General features: G+C 42.7%; 1 protein-coding gene across 1 annotated transcript; it reads left to right on the top strand.

The window, feature by feature from the left end:
• The first annotated feature begins 3,496 nt into the window (after nucleotides 1–3,496).
• On the top strand, nucleotides 3,497–5,575 carry SLITRK1 (SLIT and NTRK like family member 1). Its single transcript, XM_030235203.2, has one exon. It carries the CDS (start codon nucleotides 3,497–3,499, stop codon nucleotides 5,573–5,575), a length of 2,079 nt encoding a protein of 692 aa, XP_030091063.1.
• Nucleotides 5,576–14,327: the final 8,752 nt, after the last annotated feature.

Here is a 14,327-nt window from a genome sequence, read left to right as displayed (position 1 = left end):
ATTGTGACACTGAGTAATGATAGAGTAATTTTCTGGGTCTTTCTGTGTAGCTTGACTCATAGAATAAAAACCTTCAGATATCAAATCTAAAATGGATTGTGTCTTTTTTCTTCCACTCTGAACATCTCCTAGATGTTAACTTTTGCATAGCAGATGCTCTCTAAATACATGTATTTTAAATATAAGACATCAATATCCAAAGTATACTGTTGAAAATATAATGGCTTTCTTAGATAAATACTTCTTTGGAAGCTACATAGCATCCGTAAACAGCCCTATTTCTTCTGGCATATTTTTTACTTTTTTGGGTTTTAACCACTTTGAAATTCCAGGTCCCCAGATGGCTTCCACCAGTTCCCACCTCTCAGCAGATCCTTTGTGAGAAGCAGGCAATCTGTCCTTCACGCTTTGACAACAGGTCATTGTCTCCTTCCACTCATTCAATTCATACTTATTTATTTAATATCTTGTTAATGTTCAGGTCCTCTGGTTGCATTTTGATTGTTTTTACGGTGCCTGAACAATTTTAATAGCATAAAGATGCTTGGAAGTTTTATTCTAAGGCAGGAGGAGAGCAAGTCCTCCTGCCCCACATTCCACCAGGCTCCAGATATTCAGCCTTTCCTCTGCAAAGACTTTGTTCACAGTGATCTTGTCACTGCTGCTGACACCAAGTAAATGTGCACTTGACCCTTGCCCTGACCCTTTTCCTTTCCTCTGACTGCCCTGCTTCTCTCTGTGGATTGTCCTAGGACTTTCTTGCCTCCAGTTCCCCTTGCACTTTGAGGCTGCAATTTTTTGATCAGTAGGAAGTTTCCAGACAGCCTTGCACCCCCACCCTTCCACCATGACATCACAGAGAGACAAAGTCAAAGAAACCACCAGGAGAAATAAATTAATGTGCCCCAATGTGGTGCCAAGTTTCCTTTTCTCCTTTTCTTTACCTAGTGAAACCAAGGATATATTTCTTGTGGTGCTTTCTGTCTCAGTGGCATTTTATCTCTTCTAGACCATTTGTAATTTACTGGATAAGTTTCTTCAGGGTCAAGATTTCTCTCTTTCTGTCTGTTTTGTTTCCTACTCCTGTCCCATTTCCTACCTCGTTTCCCCCTCCCTCCCTCCCTCCCTCCCGAGTCCCTGCCCACCAGAACAAACCATAAGACCAAATATTCATCCTGGGGACTTGAAATGGCCACGGTAACTGTTGTAACTTGTCTGTGGTCTAATCACATTAATTTGATAAGATCATCATCGGCAGGATGTCTAATTTATTTGCAAGCGGTAGCCAGGGAGAAGCTTTGACCAAATTAACATGCCGCCGAGACCAGGGGGTGCAGGCTCCATATGGCTCTCTGGATTTTCCTATAAATAACCCACTTCCAGCCCACTCCCGCGGTTACATCCCTACCGGTATGCCGCAAAGTTCACAAGCGGCGCCGGACTCGAGAGGCACAGCCCCGGGCTGCGGGAGGCACCAGGGGGCTGGGCTGTTTCTCCCACCTTCGCGCCTCCTCCCCGTCCTCCTCCTCCTCCTCCTGTCCTTCTCCCCCTCCCCCTCCTCCTCCACTTCTTCCTCCTCTTTCTCCCCCTCCTCCTCCTCCTCAGAGCAAGGCAGGGGAAACGCGGGTTTCCACTTGCACCACCAGAGGTGCAACTGGTTCTTCGCTCGTAGGCATCTGAAATCCGTCCAAATGATGCAGAAACTTTTGCGTGCTTGGCTCCTGTCTTTAAGGCCAGGCACCGATTTTTCCGCTGTGTAATCTCTTTTGTCAGAAGGGTGGGAGCTGGAAAAGGGCAGCGGGGGGGGGAATGGAAGGGGCGAGAAGGAGGGTGTCGAGGGAAGCAGGCGTTTTATTTCCACAGAGAGTATATAAGGAGCATCCCTAGAGAAATATCTATGCGTGGACATACACTCATCTCTAGATCTTTATAGAGATAAGAATAACCGTCAGTTTCTACCCTCCCCTGCCCTCCTTAAGGGAGACACTACACTCCGTGGGAACAGGTAGCGTGAACTGCTAACAGTGCAGCAATCCCCTCCCCCCTACCTACCCTCTTCTCTGTGATCATCTAAATTATGAAAAATAGAGAGTGCATTAATCCGCGGTTCGACATTGCATAGAGAACACCAGCAAGAGACAAAATCCAGCATAAAACACCCTAGACTGCAGGGGAGGAAGAAGCGCATTTAAAGCAACGATAAAAATGGCGTGCAGAATAATTACCTCAAATTGCTATTCGCTTGACACCCTGACACTAATCCTGTTCAAGTCATTGGGAAATACAATAAGGCAAACGAGCCTTCCTCTCCTTCTTCTGCAGGTGTGAGTGTGTGTGAATGGGGGCAATAAAGAACCGGTCCGGAGGAGGGGAATGCTAAACTTTCCATTTTAAAAGAAAAGAAATAAATTAAGTAATCCATTTAGAAGAACGCATCTAAATAGATCTACAGCTTTTAATGCCAGCGTTTTTAACGCTTGCCCTGTACGTGGATTGATTTTTTTTTTCTTCTCCAGCATTCCCTCAGCAGATGGATTTTTGCCACTGCAGCTCAGCAGAGGGTGTCAGATCTTTCAGTGTGCACCAGGTTGAAACGAGCAGAGCCTCTTAGCAACTCTCCCTCTGCGTGCATGTGAGTGTGTGCGAGCGTGCGGCTCGGCAGCAGCGGAAGAAAAAGGAAAGAAGAGCGAAGCGAGGCAGCGAGCGAGGGAGCGAGGAGGGGAGGCAGCGTTGCCGGCAGGGCGAGGCGAGGCGCGGCGCGGGCGGACGGGCGGGCGGGCGGCCGGCCCCGGCCCCGGCCCCGGCCCCGCGGCAGGCTCCGGCCGCCGGCGGGCATGGGCAGCCGAGCACCGCAGCAGCGGGGGCAGGCGCGGCGCAGCGCCGGCGGCTCGGCGGGCAGCGCCTAGGCTGGGGCGGGCGCTTTCAGCACCGCGGCGCTGGACAGCGCCCGGCGGGCGGCGGGCGAGGAGCGCGGCTCCGCCGCCGCGCGGCAAGGTCAGTCCGCGCGGAGCCGCGACCGCGCAGCCTCCGCGGCCAGCGCCGCGCTCCCGCCCGCGCCTCACTAACATGCAGCGGCGGCCGGGGGCCAGCAGCACCGTGCCGGTGAGCCAGCCCGGCCGGCAGACCTACACTTAGCTGCCCGGCAGGCGTCAGGGAGGGCGAGCGAGGAGGGGGATTTTTTTCCTTCTACTTTTTTTTTTTTTTTTTTTTTTTTTTCCGCCTGCCTTGCAGTACGTGCCTGGATAGTTTGTGGATATAATTACTGACTGGAATCTGGGCTGTTGCAGTTGTGCGTGGGGGGGAGAGAGGAGACAAGAAAGCATCCCCCCCCCCCTCCGCCGACCCTCCCTGCTCCCCCCCACACATTTTTTTTTCCTCCCCTTTGCTGGTGGTTCGGACATTTAATGTATTGAATGAACTGGAATTGCTTTTCGTGTGAGGAGGATGGTTGCTGTTACTTTGTGATGAGATCGGGAATGAATTGCTCGGTTTAAAAATGCTGCTTTGGATTCTGTTGCTGGAGACGTCTCTTTGTTTTGCTGCTGGAAACGTTACAGGGGACGTTTGCAAAGAGAAGATCTGTGCCTGCAACGAGATAGAAGGGGATTTGCACGTAGACTGTGAGAAAAAGGGATTTACCAGCCTGCAACATTTCACCGCCCCAACTTCCCAATTTTACCATTTATTCCTGCATGGCAATTCCCTGACTCGACTTTTCCCTAATGAGTTTGCTAACTTTTACAATGCGGTCAGTTTGCACATGGAAAACAACGGTTTGCATGAGATTGTTCCTGGGGCTTTCCTTGGGCTGCAGCTGGTGAAACGCTTGCACATAAACAACAACAAGATCAAATCCTTCAGGAAGCAGACTTTCCTGGGGCTGGACGATCTGGAATACCTCCAGGCAGATTTTAATCTGTTGCGGGATATTGACCCGGGAGCATTTAGGGACTTAAACAAGCTAGAGGTGCTGATTTTAAATGACAATCTCATCAGCACCTTGCCCCCCAACGTGTTTCAGTATGTGCCGATCACCCACCTCGACCTCCGGGGAAACCGTCTTAAAACCTTGCCTTACGAGGAGGTCCTGGAGCAGATCCCAGGCATTGCTGAAATCCTGCTAGAGGATAACCCCTGGGACTGCACTTGCGATCTGCTGTCGTTGAAAGAATGGTTGGAAAACATACCTAAAAACGCTTTGATCGGCAGAGTGATTTGTGAAGCTCCCACTAGGTTGCAGGGCAAAGATTTAAATGAGACCACAGAGCAGGAGCTGTGTAAAAAGAACAGAGTAGATTCCAGCCTAGCTGCTCCCCCTGCCGAAGAAGAAACCTGCGATCCTGGTCCCATTCCAACCCCCTTTAAAATACATGGCAAAGAAGACCCTGCCACGCCAGGATCTGCTCCAAACGGAGGTACAAAGATTCCTGTCAACTGGCAAATCAAGACCAAACCCACTGCTGCCGTGTCGACAGTGAGTGCGAAGAGCAAACTACCAGCCACCTTTTCCTGCCCGCACATCTGCAGCTGTGATCAGATCCCCGGCTCAGGTTTAAAGGTTAATTGCAATGATAGGAATGTGAGCAGCTTGGTGGATTTGAAGCCCAAGCCCTCCAACGTGCAGGAGCTGTTTCTGAGAGACAACAAAATACACACCATCAGGAAATCCCACTTTCTGGATTACCGAAAACTTAATTTACTCGATCTGGGCAACAACAACATTGCCACCGTTGAGAACAACACCTTCAAGAACCTCTTTGAACTCCGATGGCTCTACATGGATAGCAATTACTTAGACACCCTGTCCCGGGAGAAATTTGCTGGGCTGCAAAACCTGGAGTATCTGAACGTGGAGTTTAATGGGATCCAGATGATCATGCCTGGCACCTTCAATGCAATGCCCAAACTGAGAGTCCTCATCCTCAACAACAATCTGCTGAGGTCTCTCCCAGTAGACGTGTTCGCCGGGGTCTCGCTTTCCAAGCTGAGCATACACAACAATTATTTCATGTACCTCCCAGTGGCGGGGGTGCTGGACCAGCTCACCTCCATCACCCAGATCGACCTGCACGGCAACCCATGGGACTGTACTTGCCCTATCGTGCCTTTCAAACAGTGGGCAGAGATGCTGCGCCCCAAGGTGATTATGAGTGACCTAAGGTGTGAGTCCCCTGAAGATTTCTTCAAGGAGGATTTTGAGTCTCTCTCCAACGATGTGATTTGCCCTCAGTTAAAAATCTCTCCCACATTAACTTCTACTAACAAAAACAGCACCGGGTTGACAGAGACAGGTACTCACTCCAACTCCTACTTGGAGACCAGCCGGGTCTCTATTTCGGTGCTAGTGCCAGGGCTTCTGCTGGTTTTTGTGACCTCTGCCTTCACAGTGGTTGGCATGCTGGTTTTCATCCTGAGGAACAGAAAGCGCTCCAAGAGGAGGGACGCCAACTCCTCTGCATCTGAAATCAACTCCTTGCAGACGGTCTGCGACTCGTCCTACTGGCACAACGGGCCCTACAGCGCCGACGGGGCCCACAGGGTGTACGACTGCGGCTCCCACTCCCTGTCGGACTGAGGCGGCGGGCGGGGCGGGGACGGCCTCCACCCCGGACAGGCCCTTCACGCGCCGGCCGGGGACAGCTCTGCACCTCCGCTGCTACCTTTTGTGAGAAGCGAAACACACAGACACACGCACGCCCTTCCTCACGACCCCGATAGCAAGCGCCGAGGCCCAGTGGGCGGCGGGGGGAGCCCGGCGCCGGAGCGCATCCCCGCAGCGCTGCGCAGCCCGGCGCGGTGCGCGCATCCCCCGCCCGTGCGCGGCCGGAGCGGCGACAGACAGACGAGGAACAGCTTCCTTCGGCTCCGGCAGGGCGAAACACGGCTCCTGGTTTTGTTGGGCTTTTGTTCAATTCTGTTGGGGTTTGATTTGCTTTTTTGCCCTCTTCCCTTGTGGACCGACCCCTTTCCAAGAGGCCGGGTAAATGAGGGGAGCAGAGGACTGGTGTTGGCCTCCTCCTGACGGCAAAGCAGGAGTGGAAAGTTGCACGAAGGCATGAATGTAATGTAAATAAATGACTCCGACTCCAAAACAAACAGACAAATGGACAAAATGGACCAAAAAAAAAAAAAAAAAAAAAGTGCTGCATGGCTCGCATGGATACAACGCACCCCAGGGACGCTCCAGCCCTCGACTGGAAGCAGCGTCTAGTTCACACCATCGTCCCTCTTACCTGATAAGTCCCTTCGTATCAAACCTTCTATATACGAAATACAGTATAATAATAAAAAGTGCCATTTCGCCGGTTTTTTTTTTTTTTTGTGTGATCAATAGGCAGTAGAGATCGTACTTTTACCGTGGAGAAAAATTGTAAAGATTTTATTTAAGACATAGTTGCATGAATATTCTCATTGGATTATTTTAAATTTTTATTTTTATTTTTATGTCTAGGTGGGAATTACTTTGCTGGGAGAGATTTGCTTTATTGATAATGGGTTGTGTTTCATTTCTTCAGGGGAGGTGGGGAGGGTAGGCTTTGGTTTTGTTTTCTCTCTCTTCTTTTTCAATATACATAATCAGTATTGCCTTTCCATCTGAATGTAAAAATTAGTACCCTTGATTTCTATTATGGTAACAGTGTAAACATACAAAAAAAAAAAATTTCCAAGGCAGTTAAGCATGACCAATTAATGTCACTCTAGCGCTTAGGCTGCAAAGTTTAATGGTAGAAAATTCTGTGCTGTTGTAAATCTTACTATAACTTGAGGAAAACAGAACTGAGGAAGCAAGTGAAACTTACTAATTCTATTCGAGGATTTTATAATGGCATATTTTTTCAGTATTAAAGTGAAAAATGTTTTCAACTCCGGGTCCTTACCATTTTTCCAGCATCCAATTCTTGCAAACGGGTTACTTGGGTTTAGGGGACAGAGCCTCCTTTCAGTGCTCTGTGTGTGTGTGTCTCTCCCTCCCTCCTTTTCTTTCCCTCCCTTCCTCTTGCTCATTCATTCACAGGCAGAGGCACAAACACCCTTCCTTCCCCCCTTTCCCAATGTAAATAACACACAGAAGTTTCCTGCCTGCCTCCTCCCCTCTCCCTCCCCCCTCTCCTCTTTTTTTTTTTTTTTTTTTTTTTTCCTAACGAGGCGGTGAATCCCTTTATTAATACTGTGAATCTCATGCTGCTGCCGCTGCTGCCACCGCCTCTGCTGCACACACTGCAGATATATTAGGGATGTTAGTGGGAATTTGCTTCAAGTGCCTCTGCCCAGCTTGGTCTCATTAAGCTGGAGCCGAATTTCCGTGGCCAGAATTCCCGCCTGGGAGCAGCTTGCCCGATGGGGCAGCTGCGGGCGGCCGGGCTCCAGCAGCTGCCGCCAGTGGGAAAAACTGATTAGCCGGCAGAGATTTTCCCGTTCCTGAACTGGGTATCTCCACTCTTTGATATTTAAAACTAAAAAAACCACGGCGCTGTGCTGCAGTTGGACTTCAGGCAGCTCGCCTTTGATCCCCTTCCTGTACGGGAAAGTGCCCCTAAACTCAGTCAAACCTGTAAAGGCGAAAGTCTCTGCAAATCACTTGGAACTCACAGCTCAAGTCCCAGTGGAGATATGGAGAATTTCAGTCACGTTGCTCCCGGCTTTCTCCAGGCAGAGAATCCTTTTAAAGAGTAAAACACTGTAAGGGACTTGCTAAACTTCAAATACTGATCTGGTTTGCTTTATAGAAAATGCCCACCTTTGGGATCTGTGAGGGCAAAACAGACAAACATACACATTGCAATAGGTATGCTCTTAAAAGTGAGACAGAAGCCTGATTCCAGGTATTCATGAAGAATTAAACATGGGGAATACATAATTCCTCCAGAATCCTTTATCACTGTGGAAAAATCTGCAGTCTCCTAGAAAATACCTTGAAGTTTGGTTGTGGAGCTCTGAAAATGGCATGGCCTGCTTAACTATACAAACCATTCCTATTTCAAGGACCCTTCTTTATTCCACCTTGCTGCTTCATTAGACAGATTGTTCTGCAGGACGCTCTGTGTAAGACGAAGTGATGACAGTAGAGGCACTGCTTTGCCATTGTGCAATCCACCGTTGAGTAGTTTGAGAAGAAAAAACAAATGCACTTACACGTGAGCCAGTAATTCTGTCCTTGGGAGGCCAACAAATTTAGCTGAGAAAGAGTCCAAAATAACCTGTTTAGGTATGAGCTAGTGCACCCTTAGAAGACTACCTAAGTCTAGCTGCCTTCTTTGTGATATTGTAGTGACAAAACTGAGTAACTGAGAAAATTGAGAACACATCCCATGCTAAAAAGAATAATAATTACATTAGAAGCGCTGTAATGGAAGTTAAGATAAAACGCACAATAAATTAAAATGTCAAATCACTGACTGAGATCAGACATGCATGCATTTCAGAGAATATAATGCTAAATATGTAATTTTAATTTGTCATCATTGAAAAGTAACATAAAGTTGGAAATTTGCTGATTTAGCTTCCTATAAAAGGGCTAGTTCATTGGCATATCTATATAGAAATGTCAATTCAATTGAAATGTTGAAAACATGTATTTATCACTCTGTTTCTAGGTTGTGGGAAAATGACAAAATTGAATTTTCTATGTCATTTTCTAAATTTAACATTCACAGGATTCTTTCTTCCATCTTGTAGACACTTGCCCTTAAGACACATAGATCACCCAACTCTCTGAGATGACGTAATAATTACCAGGCCTTGAATTACAGTTCTTATCTTATTTACACATTAAACACTTCCATGATTACTTTTATCAAACAAAATACTCAACAAAAAAGAAACATAAGAGAAAGCAAAGGGATTATTGATAATCTTTTGAAGAGGAGTGGAGTTCAAATAGATTAAATATGTTCAGTTGTACTGCATTAACAGCAATAACCAAAAAGTAAATGTTTTATTTGCTGATAATGACTGTCATGATATTATTTCTAACATTGGAAGCCCATAAGATATCCATGCTGTGTCAAAATTAGCATTTTTTTCCTGCTAACTTAAGAATCTTGCAACTTCAAGTATGGTATATAATACATTAAGTTACTTATTGCTTAATCATCACAGCAAAGGCATTTCTGTTCTTTCAGAAAAGGCAGAAAAGAAAGAGATTTATTATTTAGCTAGTTAAAAAGGGTGATTTGTGGTTTGTTTTTGTTTCTGCAAACACTTCAACTAAGAATAGCTAGAATTTAAACTGTTGCCATAGAAATCCATGCCTTTATACATGGTAGCCTCCTGCATGCCATTGCAGAAGAGTGAACGGAATTCTAGAAGAAACCTAAAAAAATTTTAAATTCATACCCAGGATGATGTGTGTCATTTTGAGAAAAAAGTGTGCTATTGGAACTGCAGAGAAATGTGTTATTATGTCTCTTTACTAAATGTATTGGCTGTGTCAGGTTATTTTATAACTTCAGTACAGTTGCATTAAAAATACAGTTTCAGATCTGATTGCAAACTAAGTGATGTAATCTTTGAGGGGGTTTACTGTTCGGTTAGAGCTAGAGGGGGTTTTTTTCTTAGTGTTTTTTTATTTAGTTGTGGGGTTTCTTTTAGCAAGAGTGGGGGCAGATGTCATCTGATGTAGAAGAAAAGGCTTTGTGTACAAGTCTTTGCTCAGGTAGAAAAGCCGTGAACTATGCAAAGTGAACAGAATATTTCACGTTTTTTCAGGCTGGTGGCAAATTATTATGGGGGAAATTAGGGCAGCAAGAGGCTCATCCTTCCTAACAGAATAGTTCCTACCATCCATTATCCATGAAATGATCTTTAGGTCTCACAAATATGAACGTCTCCCAAAGACAAGTAACTCCAAGTAAAGTTGCAAATTCTTTCCCTTTGTATTTTTGTCAGTGTTTTCTTAAGTTGCAAAAGACAGCAGGAATTTGTTTGAGATTAAATGAAAGACCTTTAAATTGCTCTTTTTTTTTTCTGTGTAAACTTCTCCAAGACTTCATCTGGGGGCTTTCTTGGAAAATGGTGCGCAAGATACAGTCTGATCTTTAACATTTTTGCTTGTTCTTATATTTGGAGTTTCAATCTGCATGGCAGTTGTTTTGTTCAATACCAAACTCTGTAATTTTTTGAACTTTTTGAATCAGTCAGAGAGATTTTGGCTACATTTTTATTCACACAAAATCAAAAATGGGCACTCTTAGATGTCAAAGGATCTCATTAGGTAGATCCTTCCGTATTTAGTAAAGTTCCTAGAGATGTATGCAAACAAGATGGGAAGTAGGACAATTTCTGTGGCTGAATATTATTCAATGTGCTTGTGTAGTCCAAATTTGTATGATTTTTTATGATTTATGGAACAGAAATTTCCAGGCATTGGACAGGACTTCAGAGTACTTGACTACTGCAAAAATGCTTTTTTTTGTATCTGGGAAGAAGTCAGAGGGTGAAGAATTAATAGGTTGTGTTGGTAAGATATGGTTGTCCTAATAACATGCAGATATTTCTGTTATCTGTTTAAAATTATCAATCTGTTTAAACTGTATTAGAAGTGTGGACACGACCAATCAAAATCATAAGAGTAATTTTATTTTACTCAGTTTTCCCCAGAGCAATATTAGCACTGGAGGAAATTGGGATAAAAAATGTTGCAAATGTATTATATTAAATTACATTCATTATGATTATGTTTAGCAACAGTATCTTAATGGGTTAACTTGGAACAGAAGATGGTATTTAACATAATATCTGTGAGTTTCAGAAACCTTTATAATTGTATCTTTTTGGGTTAAGAAATATAAATGAGATCTCTCAGTATTACTTCTCCAAGATTAATTACCAGGTCAATGAACATATTGTCATGCTGAATGATTCCATTTACTAGTCAAAGTTTCTGAATCAATTGTTGTGAATACTTCCGATATACATTCTTCAGTCATGTGAGAGAAGAACAAAGTCACTAAAGTCCCCTGGAAGGAATTAGTCTCTTGCATCATACACTTGAAGACTAAGATCGAAAATTCATGGCGAAGAATGGAAAGAAAAGCCCATTGTAGAATACACTCTGTTGACTCTAGGTGAATGACTGCTTAAACTACCATTATTTATTGGTATAAGTGGCACAAAGTGCCCTTGGCAGAAAGCACTGGCTCCACAGAAACATTGGTACCATCAGAATTCCTTAGTGCTTCTCCTGTTCTATTAGGTAGTCAGATTGATTCCCCTCAGCTACTTTCCAGCTAAGCCACTGGAACAAATTCTCTTAGCTATTAATGACTTTTGATGATGTCATGAGCATTCAGACAGGCCCCTCAAGCTTTGGTCTCAAAGCATGTCTAACCATGGGTTGTCATATTTGGTTTGTGTTACTTTATTTCATTTCTGAATCAACTGCATCTCTTGCAAGTGGAATTTAAGCAAACAGGACACACTAAAACATGACTTGAGGAAAACAAAAGAATGTGAAGATAATGGTTCTTTTTACTTTAAATGAGGATTCAAATTGTAAAGATGGGCTGGTACAATATAGAACTCTATGAAGAAATTAAGAGGCAGTATTGTCTGGTGGAAAAAATTAGGAATATGACTCATTTTCTGGATTACTATCTGACATGGAATTAGGTGGTATATTTCTCACCTAGTTTGATGGGCTTGAATGAGTTGCCCTAACAGTCAGTAGTGCCCTAAGAGGTGTCCTGGAGTATCTGAAGAGTGTGCATGAGACTAATAGACACAAAAAATTAACTAGGGTGCACTAGAATACTTCTGGAATGACACCTGGATTCTAGGGTACATTAGGGCATTTGAAATGGGAGTAGAACCCTGTGTGGGAACAGCCAAATTGAATTCTTGATCTACCCTGTGAGCCTGGTGGGTTAGTTCACTTGATACACATAAGTAATTTGAAATATCTTGATTCAAATAGGTAATTTGAAATATCTTGGTGCCTGATGTGCTGACAGAAAAAACTCAAGGTTTGAAGGACATATGATCAGATGGGGCCCAGGCAAGGTGCTTTAAGACACCACAAAAACACTGTGTGTCTATGGACAAGCAGAGAAGAAGCTCAATGAGATAAATGTAGCTCAGTTACATACACCTGTGCTGCAGGTAATGAAATGCATTTGAGAATTTCACCAAACCCTTGAAAGTACATTAAATAGGTTAGATCAGAGATAGTTTGCTGAGACATGACAATTTTTAAAGGATGACCATTATTTCTTAGAGGCTATCGCTAGATGACATGAGATAGATACATGTGTACCTCATACTCTTTCCATCTGTTTTTCTAACTTAGATTTTATTTTTGTCTTCCCAAATTGCTAGCTCTTTGACTTTGGGACTGCATCCTAGTAGTTGCTTTTGGATGGGATATCTATTTTTGTTAGTGCCATTAGAAATTGCTATAGTATGTAATAGCTATGATAGTAACCTCTTATCAGAATATAGGGCTCAGGAAGCAAAAGTATAACATCAACAACACAAAAATCCTGACAGTTATTGCTGATACCATAATAATAAATAACAGGTTCTTGGGTCAAGCTTGAAATACAAATGAGGAATATAGTTCTCCAGGGTTATAGTCATTATTGAAGTCATTAGGCTCATCACAATGAAAGATGAATGCTACAAATGGTTGAGAAAATGCAGTGGAAAGTGTTTCAGAAAAAAGAAAGTCTGGTTTATGAAAATAGAATGCAAAACTGTTAAGTGGATTGTCACAGGAGGTTTGAGAAGAGGAAAATATAATTTAATTATGGACACACAGTAACAACTTATTCACATGAGAGATCTTTAAGGGCAGACAGATGGTAGGAAAGTTTTAAGTGCAGGATGTAGAATATGTAGCTAGACTCTAGAGACTATTACTCAATTGCCCAGGATAGACATGGCACCACAAAGTTGGCAGCATTGTGTACTGGGCACTTTGCAAGCAATAAGGACTTCTAGACAGAAGTGTCAAAACATACCTTGGGCACAAAAGGGGAGAATGAAAGTACAAAACAGAATAGGATTTTTTTCCACTGTTTCAATTTAGGAAGCAAATATTTCAAAAAGAGATAGCTTGTTTATAAACATTGTTTTTTGAGGTGTCTTTATTGTGAAGTTTTCTCTATCTTAGCTAGCTTGTTAAAGAAATGTTACAAATGGGGTGGTGAAGATCATGGTAGTTGAAAAAAAGTGTGTATATGAAATTATTAATTGCATTCCTCAGAAAGCAAGGTCAATGGATATGTCTAAACCACCAAGACAAAAACAATTTTCTAAATTTTGGGGTACACTTTCACTGTTGCAATAACTTTAAATCCCTACCAGAAATTGTGTTCTGCCCAATGATATTCTGTGTGGCAGGGAATAATAATATTAATAGTAGTAAAAATAATGAAGATACCTTTTGCATTTAAGGGTTTTCTATTTTGGGGTTTGTTTGTTTGTTTTTCTCCATTTTGTTTGATTTTTTTTGTCTTTTTTGTATTTTATATATATATATATATATATATATATATATATATATATATATATATATATATATATATATGTTTTAATGTAAGAACATGATGCAGAAACAAAACACGACAAAATAAGAATGAACGAAAAGAATGCACTATGTTAGGCCCTACAGATTTGCTGAAATTTTTCAGAAAGAAGAACTGTTGGTCTGAGCAATTGAATGAAAGATGTTATTGACCTTGGCTAAGAGCACCCATGGGAAAAAGGAGCATGCACATTTTTGAAAGGTCTTTCTATGGCTGTGATGCTATTAATGAAATATGATCTTAACTAACTAAAATTTAGTGTAAGACAATAGTCCTCTGCAACTACATAAATCAGAATGTATATTTAGAGTAATGATTAGACTCTTGATTTGGCGATAAGGCAATATTAAAATTAAGCTGAGAAGGAAGTTGTTCTTAGTACAGATCCATTAATTGCTGTCTGCCAAACTTATTAGCTCAGCTGTAGACATGTATATTAAATTAAGCCCATTTTTCCTTTGTACAAATTCATAGCATTCATAAATTCCAATCTGAATAATAAATTCAAGGATTCTTAGCTACATTCTTACTGTACCTAAGCATGTCCATTATGTTATATGGATGAATTAGGAATGGAGCAAAAGTGAAGAAAAAATTTATTAACAAGGATTATAAATACACTACATATTTTAAAGGAACAGTTCTGATTAGAAATGTTACATCATTAGCAGAGTTCTGGTCAGATAATGTAATACAGTTGATTACATGGATTTTATTTCTATAGATTGTTTTGTGAAAGCAATACATTTCTTAATATGAAGCAAAAATCTTAGGGTAAAGACATTTAATAAAGAATGCTAA

This window comes from Serinus canaria, chromosome 1 (assembly GCF_022539315.1).
Source record: "Serinus canaria isolate serCan28SL12 chromosome 1, serCan2020, whole genome shotgun sequence".
In the NCBI taxonomy this organism is placed as follows: Eukaryota; Metazoa; Chordata; class Aves; order Passeriformes; family Fringillidae; genus Serinus; species Serinus canaria.
Note: the sequence above shows the minus strand (reverse complement) of the source record. Positions and strands in the feature narration are given on the sequence as shown.

Excerpts from the sequence above, each read along its gene's own strand:
- SLITRK1 (XM_030235203.2), top strand. The coding sequence starts at position 3,497 with ATGCTGCTTTGGATTCTGTTGCTGGAGACGTCTCTTTGTTTTGCTGCT.